Source organism: Sesamum indicum, linkage group LG6 (assembly GCF_000512975.1).
Source record: "Sesamum indicum cultivar Zhongzhi No. 13 linkage group LG6, S_indicum_v1.0, whole genome shotgun sequence".
Lineage (NCBI taxonomy): Eukaryota > Viridiplantae > Streptophyta > Magnoliopsida > Lamiales > Pedaliaceae > Sesamum > Sesamum indicum.
The window spans coordinates 981,563-1,004,723 of NC_026150.1; the positions used below are offsets into that span (position 1 = coordinate 981,563).

The window sequence follows — 23,161 nt, forward strand, 5'->3', positions numbered from 1 at the left end:
GCTTTTCCCTTCTCTATCCCTCCATGTTTCCTCAAAAAAAAAAAAAAAGAAAAGCAAAGAGTTATACTGTCCGCTTTCATCATTTCTTAATTAGAAATTCCAGCAATGAAACTCATCTATTGCCAAAAAACGTACTTTAGGGGATACCAAACCATCCATTTTAAGTTCAGCAAGCAAACAACTTATTTGGCCTCCTTAGCAAACTTATGCTTCTCATCTGAGCATACAACTCCATATTCAACTGTTTCGCCGCATTTATTCATAAACCAAACAGTTCATTGCATATGCCAAACAACAAAAACAGTTGGCAAACTAAAACGTAAAGAAAAATTAAGACTAAGAAACGAGGGAAAATCTATGAAAACCTGATTTTGCGAGGCTTCAGTCAAATATCCCTCTGCATCCAATAAAATCCAAGCATAAATTATTCTCACCATAAGGTGTTAATCATTGTTTAAGAAAAGCGCAAAATAACTGGATCACCTTTCTCAAGAGCAGAAATCAAGGAGGCCTGCTGATCGGTAGACAAAAAGTCCCTGCCGATCCAGAGGCCTTTGATTTCAGTAATCGGCTCCCAAATATCGGTATCCCCAAATATCGTATGATGCTTTACGACTTCATCCGTCGAATCACTGACTTGAACTCGTCCTTGCCGATGATGCGAAGATTCGCCGTCGCTGTCCGATGATGAATCTCCAAATGCTTCCCTCAGAATCGCTTTTAGCTCCTCCCCCTCCTCGTCCTCCATTTCTCCCCTTTGTTCACCTGATTATTCTCGTTTATCTTCTCATCAACACAATTGATATCCCAATCGTTTTCTCTTTTGCAATTATCATTAAATATTCTGTCAAGTATTTGAAGGTTTTAATAAAATCTCTCGAACAAACCTTAAACAGAAAAATGATGAATTTGCAATCAGTGTACTGTTCACACACGAACCCTAATCCCAACTCTAATTTCTGGTAATAAAAATATATTAATATAATATATAATCTTAAATATGAACTATAAAAAGAAATTTTAAGAGACATATTACTATAATATGTTATTCCAATATTATGAATATAACTTCATTATTACATATCTATATACCTTTTTTTAAGAGCATATCTACACTACTTTAGTAGTAACATGATTGGTAAAAATATACACATAATTTTGGGAGTATTTGCAAAAATTTTTGCTTTTTAGAGAAGTAATGTTTATAAAAGAAAAAATAAAAGTTGTAGTAGAATAAAAAATAGATAATATTTACTAAAGAAATGTGAAAAACAAATAAATGACTATTCAATTCATACATATTAAAAAAAGATATTAGTTAGTTTCATATTTATTTTTTTTAAATATTACCAAAAATTTGTTTGTTATCGAAATAATATAATTAGATGATACAGCAGATAAAATATAAAAAATTTTAAAATATTAAATATTTGAAAGTGTAAATTCGATTATTGTAAAATTATTCAAATTATTTAAAAATTTAATATCAACTTTAAATATATAATTTTAAAAATAAACTAAAAACGTAAAATTGATTAGAGATTATTATAATAAGGGTAACAATAAAAAAAAAAATCAAAGCAGTTGAGGTATGCTTCTAACTTTTGGCCTAACAATATTTTTTTTAGTCTTTTCAGAAGTATAATCTGGCATCTCAAACCATTCAAAAGTATTTCTTAAGAATCATAAGTTGAAAAGTATTTTTCTAAAGCGCTCCCACATACTTCCTTTATATAATTAAATATTTACCAAAAAAAAAGAATAACAAAATATGAAAAAAAAAAAAACTAATAATACTTATAGCACGTCATTATAAAAATACAATTGGTCAAATATTTTTAATTAAATTATATAATATATTAATTTTTAGTAAAATCATAATTTTTATTTATGAGATAATATTATTCGATGATTCAAAGGATAGACAAAGACAATAAGAGAAGGAGAGCAACGAATAGAAAGTCAATTTGACGAGACCACCCAATCGGTACTAAATCTAAAAACCCCAATGAGATTTTTCATTAAGGTTTTTGCATCTCTACATTTTTCTATAAATCGCGACTTTAAGTCATTTCTTTCATTAATTTTTCAATAGATCAAATATTCAAAAACTTTTCTTTTGTTTTAGCCCGTTTTTGCTTATATAAATTATTATACTATTACAATATTTAAATAACTAATCTAACATGATTTATTCAATATATTTGATTCTTGAATCATATAAAATAAGCGATCCTCAGTAGAAAAATCAGTACTACAAAATAATAAATACATAAAAGTATTACTAATAATAAAAAAATAATATGAGAATGTTATTAACAGGACAGGGACAAATTTTAATCACAAAATGTTAAAGGAAAGATTGGTAGGGTTGGAAAAATGCACAAATTGCTATTTGCATGAAAAGTTACGGCGAAGCTAAGTCCTCATGATTTTAGATTTCATGTGTTCCCACTATATGCATGAGATGTTGTCTACTGCATAGTAGGAGTTGTTGTTTATTATTATTGTAATAGTTTTTGTTAGATATTGATGTTGCATGGATGTTGCCTATTGCGTATTAGGAGTTATTGTCTGTTGTCTACTGCATAGTAAGAGTTGTTATTTTCTGTAATAGTAGGTATTTTTAAGCAGGATATGATTATTATAATAGTTTTTATTAGATAATAATGTTGATAGGAATAATTGTTATTGTAATCGATTTATTTAAAATATATATATATATATATATATATATATAAATGATGTAGTAGATGCTATTACCATTCACCTTGTACCCAATTTAGCCATGGTGTTCTCAATATGCTTTTAACTATAAGAAAATAGATGTGAAAATGGTAACTGACAACTCCAATGTTTGAAAGGCCCAGATCAACATGGATCTTCATTGGCCCAAAACAAGAGCTATTTATTATATTATTTATTTAATATCAAAGTTGTATTGTACATAGAAATAAAGATGTATGGACAAACCTCTCTATTTATTATTTATTATTATAGAAATGTTAAATTTCTGTATAAAATTGACATATTCTGATCACTGTATTTTGACATAGAATGTGAAACACGATTTTAATGTTTTGATTTAAGCTACTACTATTTGATTTAACCTCATCATTCTACTGTTTGATTAATTTCCATAGTTAGCCTAAACGTTATTTCATGTTAATAATAATTAATCAAATCAGATTATTATCACATCCAACAGTAATTTCGCACTAAAAATATTATTAGAAACCTTTATTTTATATTATGTGGTTTTTGCTTAAATGCATTTTTTGTCTCCTAATTTGGAGTTTTTCTCCTTTAATATTTTATGATAGTATTTAATTTGATCCTATATATTTTTAATTTCCACAATTTTATTTTATTTTTTTGTCGGAGTTCACATTCTCCGAACATATATATTAATTAATGCGTAGAACTATTCATTTTAACAAATTAATAGGTCTAATGCTTTATAATATAATAATTTTTTTTATCATCGTCCACTTGTTTTGGATGTATTCGTCAATTTGAATTATCAATATAATGAATCAGTATTAAAATTTAAATGTATTAAATGAAATAATGAATCGCTTATTTAAAAAAAGAAAAAAAATCTCCAAAAAGATGGAAGTGTATATATCTCATTTTGGCTGTCAATTTGTGGGATAAATATTTTTTATATATTAATATTGTTTCAAGTGATGATCCAGAGTTGTGGGAATAAAGAACGGAGGACGTCGTGGAATCTGATTTGGTGAATACATCCAATATACATATTTTGTAGATTTTAAGAAGAGAAAGAAATAGGAAGGTAGGTGGTCCCCCTGCCCTGCCCTCCATGTAATATATCTAGGGTTTCTCAAACCCAAAGCGCGCAGTGGTAAACATATACATATACTGTCTTGAACAATGCCAATTCAGCATATCTAGGAATTACACGTGTGTGTTTCCATTGGGCTGGTACTGGTAGACAACAAGTAGCTACAAGGGAGACCCTAATTACCACCAAATCCGATTTGCATTAAGCTATTGAATCTTGTAATTTATTTGCCACTATTGGAAAAATCTTAGAAAACCCCAATTGGCAATTCCGGATCCACTATATATATATTATCATTCAACAAAAATATCCATCCTACACATTTAGTACGTACACATATTACTTAACAATGCAACAAGTTAATTTAATTTATTAATTACACACTTAATTGACCAACACAAAACAAACTACTGATCAAACCTCCAAACCACAAACTTAATTTGTTCTTGTATTACAACATCAGATTATCTCACCCTAATTAAGTTACAACCAAGTATGAAAAACACCAGAATCCTATTTATATAGATTCATCCACGAAATTATACATAAAAGCAAATCGGAGCTACTATTATTATTAATTTTTGACTTACTGTATCTTAACTTTATGCATATATAGCTAGCCCTAATTAAGCTCTTCTCTTTTCCCTCAGATGGAAACTGAAAGGTGGCGGAGAATTAGGCCCCCTTTGCTGTCTCTCCTCCGTCTGGTTCTCCTCCGGGCCAGCACCGGTCTTGTTCTGATTGGCCCTCTCTCCTTCTGCCTCTCTATACCTGATCAAATACCTCTTCAAAGACTCAGCGTAGTCGTCGAATCCTAAGTTCCCCAAAGCCCAGCAGATGTCATCTCCATTCACGGTCTTCCTCTTCTCCTTGTGGCATTTCTCAGATGCTTCGCCCGTCACAAAGCTGATGAACTCCGACACACATTCTTGCATGGTTTCCTTAGCTTCCTTGGAGACTTTGGCGTTGGGGGGCAGGATCTGCTTCATGATTCGCCCCACATTTGCAATCGGCAGCAGCCGATCTTGCTCCTTGATCAGCCCTGATGTTTCCTCCTCAGCGTAGTCATTACAGCAGTATTTGAACCCTCTATCTTTGTGTGAGGATGAGTTTTTAGGGCCTATGTTGTCTACCATAATTCCTATGGTATATAGAGAAAACCTATTGATATATATCCTCTAATACACAGACACGTTGCGTTTCTCATCATGTCCCTTACTTCACTTTATATAGCCTCCTACGCACGGCCTTACTTTTATGTATGGATGTATATTTGATGGGACGGAACCCATAAAATTTTCAACCAAATTAATTAAGTAATAATCTTTTAAATCGTAAAGAATTCTAATACATTTTGCAATAAATATATAATTCAATTCTTAAACAAATCAATAATCTTCTTGTAATATAGAGTGTGTAAATCTGATAAAATTATAAGTAGTTTTACATATAATTAAAGAAGGAAAACGTGTAGGTCACAAACATTTTTTCGGCTATTTTTTACCTTCAACATACGAAAATTTTCAAAAACGCCAAATGAAATTATAAAAAATAAATTTGTACAAAGCTAGAATTGCAACCTTCACATAATTGAAATTGGGATTTTTCATTATAAAGAATTAATATATGTTTTTGACGGAATTTATAATAAAGCCTAAAACTGTAACCCAAAGAGAATAATAAAATACAAAAATTCATCTAAAAAGCAATAAGAAGAGAAATTAAAGTAGTGCACTTACAAAATTATTTCAATAACTTTACTAATTATTCAAACATATTATAATAAAGTCCAGTCTGAGTTTAATTTGATGAGGGATCCATATGATTCGTAGCAGGTCATCTGAAATTTTAACTAGTGTGTGTGTGTTTTAACAGGTCTCAGAATAAGCAAACTTGAGTCTAGAAAACACACTAATTATGAGTGTGATCAACTTGTCATAATATATACACTATAAGAAAATGGTTAAACAGCTACGGAAAAAAAATCAGTATTAAACTAATTAATAAGTAAAACTTTTGTTGTTAATCTTTATTATTTAACACAAGACTTTACTTGCTACTAAATTCAGCAACGGAAGTTTATTTGCTATAACAAATTTAGCAAAAAATTATTTAAAAAATATGTTAAATAATGTAGATTAGCAATAACAATTTTACTTGTTAATTAGCTCGATATTAATTTTAGGAATAAAGTTTTTCGTAGCTATTGAGTCATTTTCTTATTGTGACATATATATATATATATAATGAAATCAAGAGCTAATTAATTTTCTCTCCTCAAGACAAAAAAAAATATAGTAAAATAATTAAAGTGTTGGTATTAGGAAATAATATGATGAGACAAATAATTAAACCCCTGATCTAATATATGTGAATGAATCATGCATTTATATATGTATGGGGGTGAAGATGAAAAGTGGGGAAATTAGTGGCAGGCAAAATTTCCATTGATGGTACCGAGTTAGGTCACTTTTCTCATGGTTTTGAGAACTCTAATTAAAACCCTAAAATTTAATTAAAGAGAAAAAATCACACCTTTTCCAATTTTTATTCAATTATTATATATATGTAGTACTTCACACACACATATGTATATATATATACATATGGTCCCCCCCTTCTCACTACTCTCATGCATCACTTAATTTACTGATTACCCTAATCAGTAGTGATGTTGTAAATCAACAGTAATTGGAGGACCCTATTTTTTTTTTTAATTTAAAAATAAAAAAGAAGAAGAAGAAGAATTGAGAAAAATTATATATATATATATATATATATATTTGTTTTGTGTGTGTGTGGGGGGGGGGGGGGGGAAAAGTGAGAGTGTTGCAGGTGATGCAATGCAAACCTTCATTATTCCTGAAAAAGGTCAACTTTGGAAAGCCAATGAATGGGAATTTATGTGAAAGGGATACTTTTTAGGGTAAAGTGAAGTAGATACCTCTTTTCTCCTTTTGGAATTCCTCCAATTTATTTATTTATTCATATTTCCAAGAATATATACCTACCATTTTTTTATTTATATATATTCCTCACCCTACTTGGAATATTATGTGGTCCAATCCCTACATTACATTCTACAACTAATATTAATTACTTTCCTCTTATTAACTACCATTAAAGCTTTTGGACCACAAACTAAAGTTGCTGCTGCTCAACTCAACGGATCATCATCTGCTTCAACTTTACTTCATTTTTCATTATTATTTTTTTTAAAAAAATTAAATCATTTCCCAAATACCCCACATATGTTTTACGTTTTTAAGTTAGAGTAATAATATTAATTTATGTCAAACTCGACACCCATGAACCTCTATCATATAGATATGCACTAACGGCCATGAGGTCTAGCTCCTGCAATCTCAATATAATTTAAGCAAATTGATTTAAAATTCAAAGAGTTTTAGCTAGAGGGACACCCGGACAAGGCTAACGTATTGTGTTGTAGGCTAATTCACAATCTAAACAAAATAAAAAGTAAACCCCACCTCAAATAGCAAATAACTAACTTAATGCAGCTCATCACTTACCTCGGTCAAAATCGGGGTTAAGTCTCAGTTAATTTGTGATATTATGAGTAGCAATAGTAGTTTGGAAAGGTAATGAATTAGCGTTACCTACCTGGATGAGTTAAGCATTCACTTGGAATGTTGGACGCAAAAAGGGATTCTGTCTCAACTACAACCAGTGTGTGTTTTTATATATATACCTAAGACATAATCCTTTGACATGGATGTGGATGTGGATGTGGATGTGAGTGCAGGCATTCAGTTCTTGAAAGCGACTCTAAATTCGTCACCTCCTTCAGAATATTTCACAATTTGTTTTTTTTTTTTCCCAGATTTCACCTTACCCACTACTCTTCACTTTCTATTTTATTTATTAATATTATGTATTTATAATATTTCTATATCTATTACATACGAAGGTAAAATTATCAAAAACAAAAAACAAATACTACATATATAAAAAGTTTTAGCCCGAAAAAAGAAAGAAATTAAAATTGTGTAAGTCATATTGATTTAGTAGCAGGTTTAATGGTCCATTCTCCCGTTTCAGTAACAATTGGGCTTATTGGATTATGATCCAGTAACAATTTGGGCCGTGATGAGCTCACTCATGTCCTACTCAGTTGGGCCTCTTCACACTGTCCACTGTGAAATGAAATATATTCTTCAAACAAATTACTTTTTTTTTTTTTTTTTTTTGAGAGGAAACAAATTCCTGTTAAAAAATTTCGGAACTTGAGAGGAAACAAATTACTGTTAAATACTGCAATTTCAGACACCCTAACGGTTTTTTCCCTTTTTTTTAGGATAACTATGTTTGCATAATGTATTGTCTGTTTGCACAAATTATTATTTTACTTTTGGATAATTACACATACACCCATAAAAAAATATTAACATTATTTACATAAACCACCCATACTTTTTAAAAAATTATGCAAACATCTTTTAAAATATCAATATCATTACATAAATTTTTCCTATTTTCTTGTTATCAAGGATGAATTATGTAATTATATAAAAAAAAATTATGAATAACTTATGTAGACAAATCATAAGGGTGCAAACATAATTCTCCCATATTTTTTTTTATAATACATACCTAATTAAATTCGAACTCAAAACTTTCACTAGAGAATTTTGAGCCGAATTTGCTAGTTTGTTCCCTAGGGATAAGGGACCGGGACACCCTAATGGTTGAGAACCCAAAATTTTATAAAATTGAGGTGTTAGGTTTAATATTTATTTAGCACATTCGCGTGCGTGTATGAAATATATATATTATCGAGACTATTACAAAATTAAAAAAAATATATTATAGAAAAATGAACAATGTGAGTAATTAATGATAAAGAAATAAACAATAGGGTAAAATATACTTTGCCCCACTAAATTATTCGTCATGTAATATTTACCCCTTTGGTTGGACAAAAATGTCCCTCATACCTTGAACAATTATATTATTCTTAATATATTTTAGTATTTCACACACTAAATCATCATCAAGTTATTTTTTAAATATTTTTTTTTAATAAGTGAATAATTTAAACTAAAAGTAGAGTATAAATTAATATATACATATTTATATAATAGACACACAAAAAATATAATATAACCAACAACTTATATATGCTTCTTAAAAGAAATTGACAAATATATATACGTTTAACCAAAAGCTATATATTTTTAGAAATAAATAAATAAATATATTTTATCATTTTTTTTAAAGAAAATATGTTTCAAGAAATCGATATATAATTACTAAAATAATAAATAACTAATAAATTAATTTTATTATCAAATTATAAATGTTCCCATGAAATACTTTTGTGTATTTATTATACTCATTCATTACTTAACTTTGAGTGTATTAAAAAAATAAAATTCAAACTATTTAACTCATTAATTATAGTTTACTTTACTATAAATAAAAGATATTTGTTAGTTTAGGGGTAACTGTTACATGACAAATAATTCAAGAGGGCAAAGTGTATTCTGCCCTAAATAATATTATTCCTATTAGCCCTTTTCTTATGTTTTAATGTTCAATTTTCTTGAAAAATATGTATTTTTAATTTCCTATAATTTTTCATGTGAATGAAAATATATTCAAATTAGTTAATGGGATTGTGTCTTATATTGGACTGTAGTATCAAATAAATATATTTTTAATAAAAACACCTATAAATAACTATATTTTTATTTGAATTACTGTTGTGAAAATTAAAAAAAAAAAAAAAACAAGCAAATTGCTTTTTTCCAGAAATAAATAAAGGGCTGGCATGAACACATTGAAACATATATATGAGAGATGCCTTAAACAAACATATTATGACCCACCTCATTTAAGGCCGGTGACAAGACTACCAGCAGGCAGGGATCCTCTGCATTAACACTGTCTGCAGCTTTCGTAACACATGCTTTAAAGCATTGTACGTTTGCATGAGAGGGACAAATACTTTTACATGAAGGGATAGCAGTTGACTGAAAGTACAATACGGCAAAGCCCATCAAAAGCAAATTGCCCCTCCACATAGAATTAGCGCAGGGGACAATAGATTGAGTAATGATTTGAGGTTGGTTGCTTTTAGAGTGAAATGTTGTTTAAAATATTCCCACCAAAAAGTGATCATCTTTACTTTAAAGTCAAAAGGTCCCCCCCCCCCCCCCCCCCCCATTATTTTTTTTGTTAAAGAAAAAATTTTATTCAAATTAAATTTTAAAAGATATTTATATTTAGAGTAAATTATATTTTACCCTTCGAACTATACTTATTTTTATACTTTAACATTTAATTTTTTTATGTCAAGATGAAAAAACAGCATATGTTATGCGTATGTCAATAATATCACATCACATAACCATTAAATATCACATGTGCCTCATATGAGATGTTTTTTTCGAAAAAATACTGAGGAGAAAAACAGTTATAAATGACAAAGTGCAAAATTTTGTCAAGTTGAGATGGTAAGTTGACGGAATAAAAAAAATTTAGATGCTAAAGTGTAAAAGCGGTTATAGTTCAAATGATAAAATGTAATTAACCCTTATATTTACATTCTTTTCTTTATGATTTATTGCACAAATCACTCATGTTTTTTTTTATATAATTATAAAAATTATTTTTGACAACCAAAAAAGCTAAGATAGTTTGTGTAACGATATTAACGTTTCTAGGGATAAATGTATAATTTTTTAAAAATTAAGGGTGATTTGTGTAAATATGTCGACATGTTCTGTGGATATGTGTATAATTTTTAAAAAACATGAGTGACTTATCTAAATAGACCATAAATCAGAAAGTGTATACATAATTATCCCTAAATTTAATTTATCTGAACAAATCATAGAGTATAAGTTATTATGATTGTCCTATATATATATATATCATTCGTTTTATATTGAATATTAATCATTTGATAAATGCAATACACTTTCGTATTATTTATTTAAATCTAATAAAATTTGGTCTGAATTAGAAGTTTTGGAATGGAGGAAAAGTGAAATGTTAAAAGAGGTAGAAGGTACTATGAAGATTCATAAAGATAAGTAACTTTTTGTTTGAGTTTTATAGGATTTTGGTATAATTAGATGTGATTAGTTAGTGAGCTGATCACCCCAACAACGAGTGAATGTTGAGTGAAGCGCGCGCTACAAACATATCAATCAAAACTTAAAGGCAATTATTAGTACCTTAAAGTTTCATTTGGGGGAGAGAAAAAACCAAAAAAAAAATAAAAAAAAATTAAAGGTAAATTAATTACATCAATATTCCCTAAAGTTAAGTTTAACTACACAAACATCCCCTACTTTTTATCAAATTATAGATATGCCCCCTGATGAAGTGTCAGTTTGTGCAAAATTTCACTATTTAATAGAAATGCAACTATAACATCAAGGGATGTATTTATAATTTACAAAGGGACGATGAGCATATGTGTAATTAAATTTAACCTCTGGTGTTTTATCATAATTTAGACCTTTTAATTATTATATCATAACTCTTGCAATTGATGTTTTACAATTAATTTTAAACTAGTCAGCAAATCAATATTCACATAATTAAGTATATATTAATATTTAATCAAAAAAGAATGAATGTAAAATTAGGGTATGAGTGTCATAGAAATGACACAGTTCATCAATCTTATGTGTGCTAAACAATCTTAATAGCTCTTTCACATGTCGTTTTTTTATGATAATAATTATGTCCAAATCGAAGAAATTAAATAGATGAATGAAGAAGAAGTTTAAGTCAAGCGTCAGTTTCATGGGTTGCAATAATAATAATAATAATAATAATTAAAATAGCGTACATGAAAGGAATATAGCGCGTTAATCTGACTCATTCCCTTGTTCTTATATGCATAGGATTAATGCTTATTTTAACATAAACACAATTATCGAAATTGGAAAGGAATCTTTGTTCATGTCAAGTACCTAATTGTCCATTGCTTAACATTGTTATCATTAACTAATCAAACATAGTTAACAAATATTAAGTAATTAATCAATTGGATTAACTATACTTAGATCCCTCCAAAATTCTTTGTTTACATATGACCCCCTTCCATTAGGATTTAGATGAAAATACTGACGTCAACAAAAAAAAATTATTACATGAGAATATTAAATGAGAGATAAAATTGGTAATTTGTGTAATTTTTTTTTTACTAACGTCAATATTTTTTGTCCAAATCATAACAAAAAATAAAATGTAAGATGTAAACAATGAATTTTGTAAAGGGGGTGTTGTGTAATTTTAGAATTTATTTAGAGAAAAATATAATTATATATTTTTTTTATTAACACTAATTAATTTGAAGAGTAGTGCATAGTTTTGTTGGATTATGGGTGTCATTACATGTATGTGCAGCTAATGCTGCTCATCAATCGTATCGAATTCCATCGATGAACCCCATGTAGAATATTTGTTTATACCGATGATGCTGTGAAAATACTAGTGTTTGTACGTACATTTTGTCTAGCTCCTACGTAGTTGGTTCTTGACTAGGTTGTTAGAATTTAGTGCATATGCTTCACATTCTGATTTGTGTCTTGTTGTTGTTTATGATGTTTTAATTAATTATTGGCAGCCGGACTGCTGGTTTGTACTATTCTAGTTAGGGTAACTAGGATTTCTTTTTTCTTTTTTCTTTTTTTTTATGTTTATAAATAAATTACGATAATTTACTTTCAATCAATACATCGATATAATTAATAACAAGAAACATATTATAAATTTATTCACGGGATCTCAACATGAACATTAGGATAATTATTAGACATTCTGTCTGAAACTATATTAATCCTCATGTGTTTCTAATAATGTGTGATAAAAATCTGGAGTTTTATATGTTTCTGAAAATGGAAGATTGAAAGAAACAATACCAAATTATTTGGTTTTATCGATCCTGTGTGAATCAAATAACAACATTAATAGCTCCAATTCGGATGTAAACATGCAGACAAAGCACAATTGCATGTTTCTTTCTTCTTCTTTTTTTCCCCCTCTGTTTTGAGAGGGTATGTTTATATATATGCTATAATAATAATAATTAGGTTTGAATGTATTTTTTGTTCAATAACTTGGGTTATTTGGTATTTTCATCTTTTAATTTTTTAGGGTAGTATTTTTGTCCTACATCTTTTAATTTTTGCGATTTCAATTCTTTTTTTGCCGAAGTTCTCCTTTCCTAGTGAAAGTGAACTCTGACGAAAAAAATAACTGAAATCGCGAAAATTAAAAAAAAAATCAAACTAAAATGCTATCTTAAAAAAATTAAAGGACGAAAACGCCAAATAATTTAAGTTATAGAATAAAAAAGTATATTTAATCCTAATAATTATTATATAGAAAGAAAATTAGGGGGATATCAACATCATAAGCTGTCTCTTCTACTATATATATAGCAAATAAGCCAAAGAAGAGAGCAAATTCATATGTTCACACACATTTCTAGCTTAGTAATTCCAACAAGAGTCTCCCTCTCCCTCTTCCTATCTGATCATCCAGAAATAGAGGAGACTGCTTCTCCTCTCCTCATTTTATATATCTTCACCAAAATACAACAAAGTGACAAAGAAACAGACACACCAATTGAAGCTTATCAACTACAAGTGTAGATAGAGATGTCAAATATTACAGGTGATGAGGGCAGTTTCTCTTCTGATGAAGTTCAACAGCAGCAGCAGCAGCAGCAGAATAACTTATCACTCACTTCCACTGATACAAGTAACACTACCAATGCCTCCACCTCCCACCACCACTCTCAGCCTAAGAAGAAAAGAAATCTACCAGGAACTCCAGGCAACATACCACTTTCATCCTCATCTCTCTTTCCTTTAATTTACATATTTACTTTCTTCAAAATACATCATAACAAGTTTTCTGGTTTTGTATTAATTGTTACAGTGATGATGAGTCATATTTGGATGTTGATGATTTTAGTTAGTCCAACATGAAGATAGATATTTAATAAACTTTCAACTGTTCCCTAATTAACAATTAAGAGCTAATCAGAACAAGTCATTATTATTTTAAAAGGCTCCAATAATTGCAGCTCCCATGATAACAATAATTGCTCCCTTCCACAGTATACTGTTCTTGATTAATTGCTCCTTAATTTCCTATATATATATAGACAGATATAGATATATATCCCTTTAACTGTGTATATATGTGCATACTCACCTAGCTACTTCTTCAACTACACATGCATATAGATATATATAGCTTTTTTGGTTTAATTTTTTTTTCATATGTATGATGATGATGATCAGATCCCACAGCTGAAGTTGTTGCTCTCTCACCTACAACCCTTATGGCAACAAACAGATTTGTGTGTGAGATTTGCAACAAAGGGTTCCAAAGGGATCAAAATCTGCAGCTACACAGGAGGGGTCACAATCTCCCATGGAAGCTAAGGCAAAGAGCTACGACTGAGGTCAGAAAGCGTGTTTACATCTGCCCCGAACCCTCTTGTGTCCACCACAATCCCGCTCGTGCTCTTGGCGATCTCACCGGCATCAAGAAGCATTACAGCAGGAAACATGGCGAGAAGAAATGGAAATGCGACAAATGTTCCAAAAAATATGCAGTACAATCAGACTGGAAGGCTCATCAGAAGACTTGTGGTACAAGGGAATACAAATGTGATTGTGGCACTATTTTCTCCAGGTGCGTTTTTGCTTCATTTTTAACAAGTGAAAAATGCGCTTTTTATGTGCGTGATTAGTTTGGTTTGTTCAATGTTCAGGAGGGACAGCTTTATAACTCACAGGGCATTCTGTGATGCACTGGCTGAAGAAAACAGTAAGGTGAATCAAGGGGTGATGGGCTCATTGGGCCCAAATATGCAGGCCCAAATGGCTGATCTCATGTCAACTATGCCCATTAGCACCAACACTAACACATCCATCGCCTTATCTGAATTCACCAACCCACTGAAATCTCTCCCCCAGGAGCTTCTCCCAATCCCATTCAAGCCCATGAACATGTTTTCTACCAGTTCGGGAACCCTATTTGCAAGCCCAAGGAACGGGCCCTCATCATCATCTGGGCTTCAGTTGAGCTCAAATTCCAGCCCATCAGGTTACAATTACCAACAAGACAACAAGAACCTGGGGCAGTACGCTGGGCCGTCCCACATGTCTGCTACGGCTCTGTTGCAGAAAGCAGCCCAAATGGGCGCAACTGCGAGTAACTCTATGAATTCCCCCATGATGCAGAAGAGCTTCGTCAGCAGCATGGCTGGCCCAGATCAAGCACCTGGGCCAGGTCCTGGGCCTAGGCCCATATCCAATGTGCATTCGTTCGACACTTTCCACGCCCAAAGCGAACCGCCATCAGGATTTAGTGGAGGATTCGCAACTCAACTATTGCAGAAGAGCCCAGTGCAAGAGATGGCACAGCTGTTTGAGAGCGGCGGAGCTGGTGGCTCCGCCGTGAGTGATATGGTGATGTACGGCGGAATGCTAATGGGCGGGGACGGAAGCTCCGCGGCCAGATTCTTGAAGAATGTAATGGAAGTGCAAGAGGAAAGTGATCAGAATTGTGGGCTTGGACAGAGAAAGAATAACATCATGGCAAGAACTCCGACAAGAATAGGTGCGGGAGATGATATGACGACCGTCGATTTCTTGGGTGTGGGGGGGTCAAGGCCGCAGAATGAGCATTACAAGAGATTGGAGATGGAAGGTATGAATGAACAGAGAATGCAAGTGATGCAAAACCCTTTTCATCAACAGGATTTCTCATGATGTCGAAAACACACCATGATGTATGGGAGGATCCAGTCATCAATCCGGGGGATTTTTCCATGAAAGTTGAACGTGATTGTGAAGTAGAATATTGGTTCTTGGTCCGATAAAAGATGTACTTGATGTAATAATTGCAAAATAACTATGATTAATGATTTTTTTTTACTCGTTATTTGATTGATCAACTAATTAATTACCATTAAGATCTACGTACTTAGACAGAAACAAACAGCAGGAACTCTCCAATTATTACAAAAGGCCGGAAGCTGCAAGAAAACATGTATTGAAGATTTGTCATATTATTCAGTAAAGAGACGTTTGATGTCACCTCAAACATGAGGAAAAATATAAAAAAAGAATGTCCGCAAAATCACCAGTGGTTCTGAGGAGAAGCCTCTCTTCATATGTGTTATGCATAAGTTTCGTGTCCTATTACGATGTATATATTGTCAGACAGGTGTCCAACGCTAATACCCTGAGACCGGCAAATAGCTAGTGGCACACTCATCTACTGTCTGGGAACTCGTTGCTGGACTTCAGGCATTGGGCGGCCGAGTCGCAGCTGAATCGAGACGTGTGTAAGGTTAGGTACTATCTCCAAAATCTTCTTCTCAGCCTCTTCTGCAACCTCAACAGCCTCCCTAGTTTTTCATATCATACAAAATGAGATGAGTATTGCAGAACACTCAAAACGGGGAAGATTCTAACTGAATGGATTCAGAATGAACATTACCTAATTAAGGTGTCGGGGGGCATAGTAACTTCGATCTCAAGAAAAATTTGCCCTTGCAATGAGTGACGAGTGATGCGCTGGACTACCATTTTCTGAAAGCCATTAGAAAATAAGGTGTAAAATCACGACGATAAAAGGGGTCATGAGAAAATAAAGAAACGAAAGGAAGTGATTCAAGAAACAAGGTCATACATCAGAGAAATTGGAGGACAAAATTTTGGAAACGGTATCTTCAACATCTGATTGCTCTAACGAGGCAGTGCTGCAATGATGATCTGAGCTTTTGCAGTTTCCATTCTGGTTAATAACACTTTGTGAAATATGTGAAGTTGCAGGCTCTGCAAGAAATCAGTTAGATGTTTTCAACTTATGAGCAAAAAATGAACACATTTAAGACAGCCAGTGAATAAGTTATTATATAAAATCAGTCGTTTACCTATGTGTATGAAGACTTCTGCTATTTCAGGATGGGACTGCTGAAGCTGTCGGCGCACATTTTCCCCAACATCATGTGCAGCACTAACACTAGAGAAAGGATCTACCTACATGAAGTATTTGCGAATACCTACTTTCAATCTCTACTACGGACACATACACAACCAGAATGAATTTCAGCATTACGAGTCGATTGTATGCATAACAAATTAAATGAGATAGGAGATCCCACAAACCTCAACATCTACATCTAGATATAGAGAGGACCCTGCTCGCCTTCCTCTGAGGTGATTATAACCCTACAGTTTGCAAAAAGGATATTTAAAATGAACTTTGAAATTCATACAATCATAAAGACTATGTTTACATCCATAACCTGGTTGTGAAGCATGATCTTGGAAAGGAAAGGCCAGACTAGCTGGAAATTCGTAAAAGAAACAAGGTGGAATTCTTGAGCTTATCAAACATTTCCAAGAATCATCAGTTTGCTTCTTCTATGGTGTAATTATCAGATAAATCAAGGAGACACAAGGACTTCTTCATACAAGTAGCACTCTCGTTAAGCGGGACAAATCAACAGAGTATCATCTTAGTTGGAGGTAGATCCAGTGGTAACGGTGATTTTCACAAGTTATATGTAACTAGTTTATTCTCAACGAAATAGATGGAACTGTAGTTTTTTAAGGACTTAGTTTAGTTTTAAGTTAATACTTCATGCAGGACAATCTCTTCTTCAGGCACTGCATCAGCATGACTGATAGTAATGCCGTGATTGAACTGTCATCCTATACTTTACAAAATTCAACATCACAAATATATATAAGCTTTCAAAATAGCACTTCTTATTCTTGTATCCACACGAAAAGAATGTCCAAACCCCAACATGACATCTAAGATATAGCCCCCTCCCAGCCAGCATATTACAACCCCATTAACGCATAAGAACCGAGCAAATCCAGCAATAAGTCATATAATAGAACGACTGAAGGGTATGAGTGCTAAGTCTTAAGCAATTGAGGAACTCAAGAAAATAAAGTGGAAGAGCCAACAATTAATCTAAAAGTTTAAAAACATGGAACTAATTGTAAGGAATTTGAAATTTACTTGCCTTGACTCCGTCAACCCCCAGTATTGTGTGTCTATAAGGTTCCAGGTGTTGCGATGGAACAGCAGCATCCACCAATTCCAAGATACTAAATACAAAACATATATCAACATGGAACAAGAAAATGTCAAAACACATAGAGGTATTAAACTATTTGATTTGACAACAGAGTTGCTTTGCTCAAAAGAAAGAAAGACTTCAGAAAATCACCAGGGCCTAAGAACATATCTCGGTTGGTTCTATCAACTTATGGTTTGTTTAATACATTTATACAAAGAAGAAACCTGCAAAGGTAATAGCTTTAGTAGAAAAGCAGATACATAATAATAGTCTACCTTTGGTAACCACTTCCAACTCCAGCTCTTAAGATCATTCCAGAAACAAGAAGTCCAGCAAGTGGATCAAGGAATCTAACCCCAAGAATAGATCCACCTTATTGTGCAAGTTACAGTAAACACCATCAGTACTAAATAGTAATGCAAGTAATGGAAATAGTTCTATTTGGCTACGAAATAAAAGAAATGCTGACTACTTTGACATTCTTTTAAATATCACTTGTAAAGGAGATGGAACGATTTAGTTTCTTTAATCATCAAAAGTGCTCCACTGGCTGGCATAAAGAGCCATGATCGCAAGTTCTAATTCAAGTAGAATGTTTGCATAAAAACCTAATTTTGACGTCACTTAGTCAGCAAAAAGGAAGTAACAAAAACAGCCACTATAAAACATGAAATTAACTCCAAAGGCAAATATTTACCAACCCCAATAAGAGCAACAACTGATGAAATAGCATCCGCTCGATGATGCCAAGCATTGGCTTTCATGAGGCCACTGCCTGTCTTTTCACCTGCTCTCTGTGTTATCCAGTATAGCCTTGTTAAGACAAAATGTATAGAAGTCAGCAAATATGGAATTAAGAGGTTAAAGATATCTGAATTTCAGATATCAGGACAACTGAACCACATTTCACCAGCTAAGGTAAATACTGAAGCATGGAAATATATCCTATGAAGAGGAATTACTGGAAAAAAAACACTCAAAAAAATGATACGTACAAACAAGTTATACTAGTCAAAGAAAATGAAAGTGAATAATTTACAGATAATTAAGAAAACAGTAACTTGTGTACCCTTCTTTAACAGCAATAGATATTATAGTCATGTTCAGTGCTAGGACTGGGTGGTCCATGTCAATTCCAAGGTGATGTCCATTATGCTGGTGACCGTGCGCATGGTTATGAGCCAAGGCCTGATTGACTATCTCAGGAGTAGCAGACAATATTTCCTACACACAGAAATATTTGGATTTAAGGGTCAGTAAGATATATAATGATGAAAATCACAGTTTCTCTCTTCTGCATTAGACTATGTTATAGAATCATACCAGTAAGACATCTAAAGCATGCCAGGCAATGCCTCCAGCAGTTGCCAAAAGCACACCAGAAATTCCAAGGGCTCCTAAAGTCTCAAACTTGCCATGCCCTGACAATGAAGAGTACAGTGAACTGTCAACTAATGAGTTGAAAACTATGAAATAATCACATCCAGTAAGTTTAAGGCTGTATTTGTTTAGCACCTAATATATCCACAATGATTTCTACAAAACATAGAAGCGACCAACTGGTCGGTCACAAACCATCACTATAATAACAAAATGTGGACTGGGCCATCCAAAAGCACATTGGATGTATGAAGCTGGATTCAAACTTAGGAAAAATCAAAAATAAAAGGAGAGTCTCTTAAAACAAATACATAATGCTAAGATTCCATGGATTGGATGACAGATAAGTAAAGGAATATTGAATCTTCCAACAGGCCAGCAAGAACAGTTATGAACAGACATTTAGCCTTCCACAGTGTGATCGATTGCCAAGTGAAATGATTCTCACGAAAGGAGAAAGTTCCATAAAAACCTATAAATTTCATGATTTGATTAAAGAAAGTGCATATGAGCAATTGCCTTGGAAATATGAACATGTTACCACATGTTAATTAGAGGGAATACCAGTTAAAAATCACATTAAGACAGGCAAATTTTAAACTAGAAACACATAGAATGAACAGAGTAGTGCGTAGATACAGATCAAAGGTGACCATATGGATGTTCTTTATCCTTCGGTGCCCTTGCAGCTTTAAAAGACAGCAATGCTACCCCACTCAGTACCTATACCATTAGAGACACGCATAATTAACTAAAGAAAAAACAGAATTCAAAACAACAGTTCAAGATTACAGTTTTCCCAAGGATTATGAGAATGTCATTAAAATGAAAAAACTGACACTCAAACCATACCACATCTGAAATCGAATGAGCGGCATCAGCAATTATTGCAGTGCTGCCGGAGAGATATCCAGTAACAGCTTTTCCGGCTGCCAATCCAATATCCGCCGCCAGGCCCAGGCGAAAGATCTTCTCGCCCTCCTTCCCCGAATGTAAATCTCGGTGTTCATGGTGTTCGTGGTGGTGCGTGTGGCCCAGATGCCACCGTCTGTGAATCTTGAAATTTGGGTTTTCAGAAAAAGAAGCTGGGCGATCATACAAAACAGAATTGAACGCAGCACAAGAATTTCTGAGGATCTTGGAATAGGGGTACGAGGATGATGTGATTCTTGATGTGCAGGACTTTCGAATGGGGTTGAGATTGATCAAGAACCTGAATCCCATCTTCTTCAGGACTGTTCCAGAGATCAACTCGGTTGAACGAAATTGAAATTTGGTACAAAGGCAGATCGCATGTTCAAGAACAACAAGCGTTTAATATAAGCGAATTTTCAGTATGTTTCTACGAGGAAGCGGTGCACATGTCGCAACTTATAAAGTACTCTTATCATTTTCCCCAAATTTGTCACTCGTCAAGGCCCCCCACTCTGTTTTTATATGTGTGTGTGTAGAGGAAATTATTTTATGCGCATTGTCAACAGTAACTTACCAAATTATAGCTGTTGAAATTAATAATGTTGTCCAAACACAAACATATAGACCAAACACCAAATTCTGAAGAACAGTCCTGGATAATTAATCATCGGCCGAAGAAAGAAATAAGCAATCTTTGTCATTCTTAATCCAATGTATCAAGAATGTCCTCCATATACCCCAAGGACAAAAGCAAATAGATAGCTAAAAAGTACTTTGCAGCAACAAAAAGAAGTCTACATCCCATGCCCAGCATCAACAGTCGGCCCGCATTTCATCCCCAACTCATCTCCACAGAAAAAAGTAAAACCCGCATTCCATCTACAGCAAAGATCGGATCATCACTATTTTCTGTGGTCCGGCCACCGTTGACTTCCAGTTCTGCTCATGTTGTATTCTTGATAACTAGACGACTCCCCCAGACTTTTCTGCATGGACCTTTCGGGCCTGTATCCATGTCTTAAGTTGGGGCTAGCCTCATGATAATACCGGCCTGGTAAGTATTCATGACGTCTAGAGGGGCTGTTATCCGGGCTCCATGACTCAAATTCGGGCCTATCTGCAAGATTGTTTCTACCACCCCAGTTACCTGCTGGCGGCAACACAGCCTGCCCAGCTCCTCCTGCGTAAGCATTATAGTTATTCACTGTTTGATTGTTTTGATAGTGATAGTTTGAATCAAAACCCTGCCTTGAACGCAATGAGTTGGAGACTAATGGTTCCTGTATGTAGGACAACTGTGGGTTTAGAGGATGTGACGGTGCAAGCGATTGAGATGGGGCCATTAGCACAGACCCCGGCGATGGATTAACATTTCCGAAGGGTTCAGCCCGAATAGTAGGGGAAGATGCACCTAGTACATTAGAAGAAGCCCGGTTAGAGTCGGCTAAAGTATTCGCATTTAGCCTCATTTCTGTGGTCAAATGTATATTTGAAGTGATAGGATGAGTATTTTGGTGATGAATTTGTGGGTTTGCAGGTCCCTGCCACTGTTCAGGCAGCTGAATAGGTAGAGATGATACCGGTGGCCCCACCATATGGGCCAACTGTTGGACTGCTGCTGAAGGCTGAGGAGCCAAAATCGTAGTGGCTGGAATCTGATGCTGCGGTAAAATGCTAGTTGGAATCATTCCATGCGACTGGAGGGGAAGAGAAGCTCCAGGTGCCTGATATGCATTGCCATTTTCAAATGCATGCTGCCGTGAAAATGGATTTCTTGAAAAGTCGGGCTTCAGTCCATTCTGCAATAGAAATGAAATTTTCCATGAAGAAAAAGAATTAAAACCATTGTTCAGCAGTCATAAACTAAATATATCAGTAGAGATGTTGAAACCATTGATACAACAAAAAACGCAGTACAAGAATTTGGAAGTGCGCGTCAGCACGGCCATGAAAACCGTTACTTTTTTCTGCCAAATTTGTTTTGGCAAACTGTGTCACGTATAATTTTTTATTCATTTTTTATATAGTTTCTATCAAAATAAGCGTTGTATCCCGTATAGTTTGAGTTTCTTTCAGTTGGGTTGACTTAGGTAGAAGACAAGGAGAGAGAAACTGGTTTGGCCTAGAGTGAGAAAACCAAATGCCGACATTCATTTTTTAATTTCAAGAAAGAAGAAAAGAAAAAATGCTTTTGTAACTTGTACAACATTTCTTATCTATTTCTTATTTACTAGCTACGTTTAAGCTTCTAATATTTGATTATTGCTTTTCCCCCCAACAATAAGCAAGCAAAGGGCACATAAACACATACCGAAAGGAGATTGTGAACAAAGGTTGAAAAAGTTCTATAAAGTTTCACAAGTTGTGTACACAATGTGCTAAAATTACGCACCGGAACAGGGTCGCTCGAAGGTGTCGGAGATGGTAGTGAAACCTCAACGGTGGTATTCCCAGATAAATTACCCAACGAACTCACTCCATTCGCTTTGATCATATCAAGGAGCTTAACAGTCGCAGCACTTGATAGATCACCACCTTGCCCAGACGCCAATGCAAAAACCAAATCTGGGTTTTTCAACAATTCAGCAAGCAATTCGAGGTCCGGTTCAGGCATACTCTCAGATGATGCAGAGGCAACTGAAGCTACAATTTCCTTTGTATCACTTGAAGAAACAGGTGTGTCTATCGGTTCAACATCTGGCAACTGCTCAATAGGGATTTCGGGTGTTAATGTATCGTCATAGTCCATTTCACGGTCCCAAGGTTCCCTTGGGTCAGATGGGATTTCTTGTGCTTCCCTGTAAACTATTTCTCTCTCACGCCTAATTCTGTTTTTCTGAACTTCAACTTCTTTGCTATTAGCCCCATCACCTACATGCCATGCCTCCCTAATTCTGATTTCTGCATGGATGAAACAAAGCTCATGGTATTAATAAAGACGAGCAGCAAAC

The 23,161-nt window shown here is 33.5% G+C and overlaps 5 protein-coding genes across 5 annotated transcripts in view; 1 reads left to right on the top strand and 4 right to left on the bottom strand.

Moving 5' to 3' along the window:
• LOC105163162 (uncharacterized protein P8A3.02c) overlaps positions 1–973 on the bottom strand; it is a 2,590-nt gene extending 1,617 nt beyond the window's left edge. Inside the window, exons 1-2 of the mRNA XM_011081407.2 lie at positions 484–973; positions 366–397 (exon numbers count right to left, since the gene is read on the bottom strand). Of these exons, the coding sequence (XP_011079709.1) occupies positions 366–397; positions 484–748 (297 nt within the window). The 5' untranslated portion in view covers positions 749–973. The remainder of the gene's footprint in view (positions 1–365; positions 398–483) is intronic.
• LOC105163163 (nuclear transcription factor Y subunit B-5-like) lies at positions 4,127–5,007 on the bottom strand. Its single transcript, XM_011081410.2, has one exon. The coding sequence runs from the start codon at positions 4,942–4,944 to the stop codon at positions 4,435–4,437; it is 510 nt and encodes a 169-aa protein (XP_011079712.1). The 5' UTR covers positions 4,945–5,007; the 3' UTR covers positions 4,127–4,434.
• Positions 13,260–15,744, top strand: LOC105163164 (protein indeterminate-domain 2-like). The gene is made up of 3 exons (XM_011081411.2): positions 13,260–13,630; positions 14,104–14,500; positions 14,580–15,744. Exons 1-3 carry the CDS (start codon positions 13,453–13,455, stop codon positions 15,580–15,582), a joined length of 1,578 nt encoding a protein of 525 aa, XP_011079713.1. The 5' UTR covers positions 13,260–13,452; the 3' UTR covers positions 15,583–15,744.
• LOC105163165 (metal tolerance protein 2) lies at positions 15,857–20,712 on the bottom strand. The gene is made up of 12 exons (XM_011081412.2): positions 20,148–20,712; positions 19,949–20,018; positions 19,239–19,336; positions 18,985–19,139; positions 18,613–18,728; positions 18,191–18,287; positions 17,859–17,943; positions 16,987–17,049; positions 16,752–16,857; positions 16,508–16,653; positions 16,316–16,407; positions 15,857–16,223 (listed from the first exon to the last, which is right to left on the bottom strand). Exons 1-12 carry the CDS (start codon positions 20,517–20,519, stop codon positions 16,091–16,093), a joined length of 1,533 nt encoding a protein of 510 aa, XP_011079714.1. The 5' UTR covers positions 20,520–20,712; the 3' UTR covers positions 15,857–16,090.
• Positions 20,848–23,161, bottom strand: part of LOC105163166 (homeobox protein LUMINIDEPENDENS) — a 9,869-nt gene continuing 7,555 nt past the window's right edge. The window contains exons 12-13 of the mRNA XM_011081413.2: positions 22,603–23,111; positions 20,848–22,009 (exon numbers count right to left, since the gene is read on the bottom strand). Of these exons, the coding sequence (XP_011079715.1) occupies positions 21,113–22,009; positions 22,603–23,111 (1,406 nt within the window). The 3' untranslated portion in view covers positions 20,848–21,112. The remainder of the gene's footprint in view (positions 22,010–22,602; positions 23,112–23,161) is intronic.

Excerpts from the sequence above, each read along its gene's own strand:
- LOC105163163 (XM_011081410.2), bottom strand. The coding sequence starts at position 4,944 with ATGGTAGACAACATAGGCCCTAAAAACTCATCCTCACACAAAGATAGA.
- LOC105163164 (XM_011081411.2), top strand. The coding sequence starts at position 13,453 with ATGTCAAATATTACAGGTGATGAGGGCAGTTTCTCTTCTGATGAAGTT. Across the intron at positions 13,631-14,103 it reads AAATCTACCAGGAACTCCAG|ATCCCACAGCTGAAGTTGTT; the intron begins GCAACATACCAC and ends GATGATGATCAG. Across the intron at positions 14,501-14,579 it reads TGTGGCACTATTTTCTCCAG|GAGGGACAGCTTTATAACTC; the intron begins GTGCGTTTTTGC and ends TTCAATGTTCAG.
- LOC105163165 (XM_011081412.2), bottom strand. The coding sequence starts at position 20,519 with ATGGGATTCAGGTTCTTGATCAATCTCAACCCCATTCGAAAGTCCTGC. Across the intron at positions 18,288-18,612 it reads TGTTGCTCTTATTGGGGTTG|GTGGATCTATTCTTGGGGTT; the intron begins GTAAATATTTGC and ends TTGCACAATAAG. Across the intron at positions 16,408-16,507 it reads TGTCCTCCAATTTCTCTGAT|AAAATGGTAGTCCAGCGCAT; the intron begins GTATGACCTTGT and ends AATGGCTTTCAG.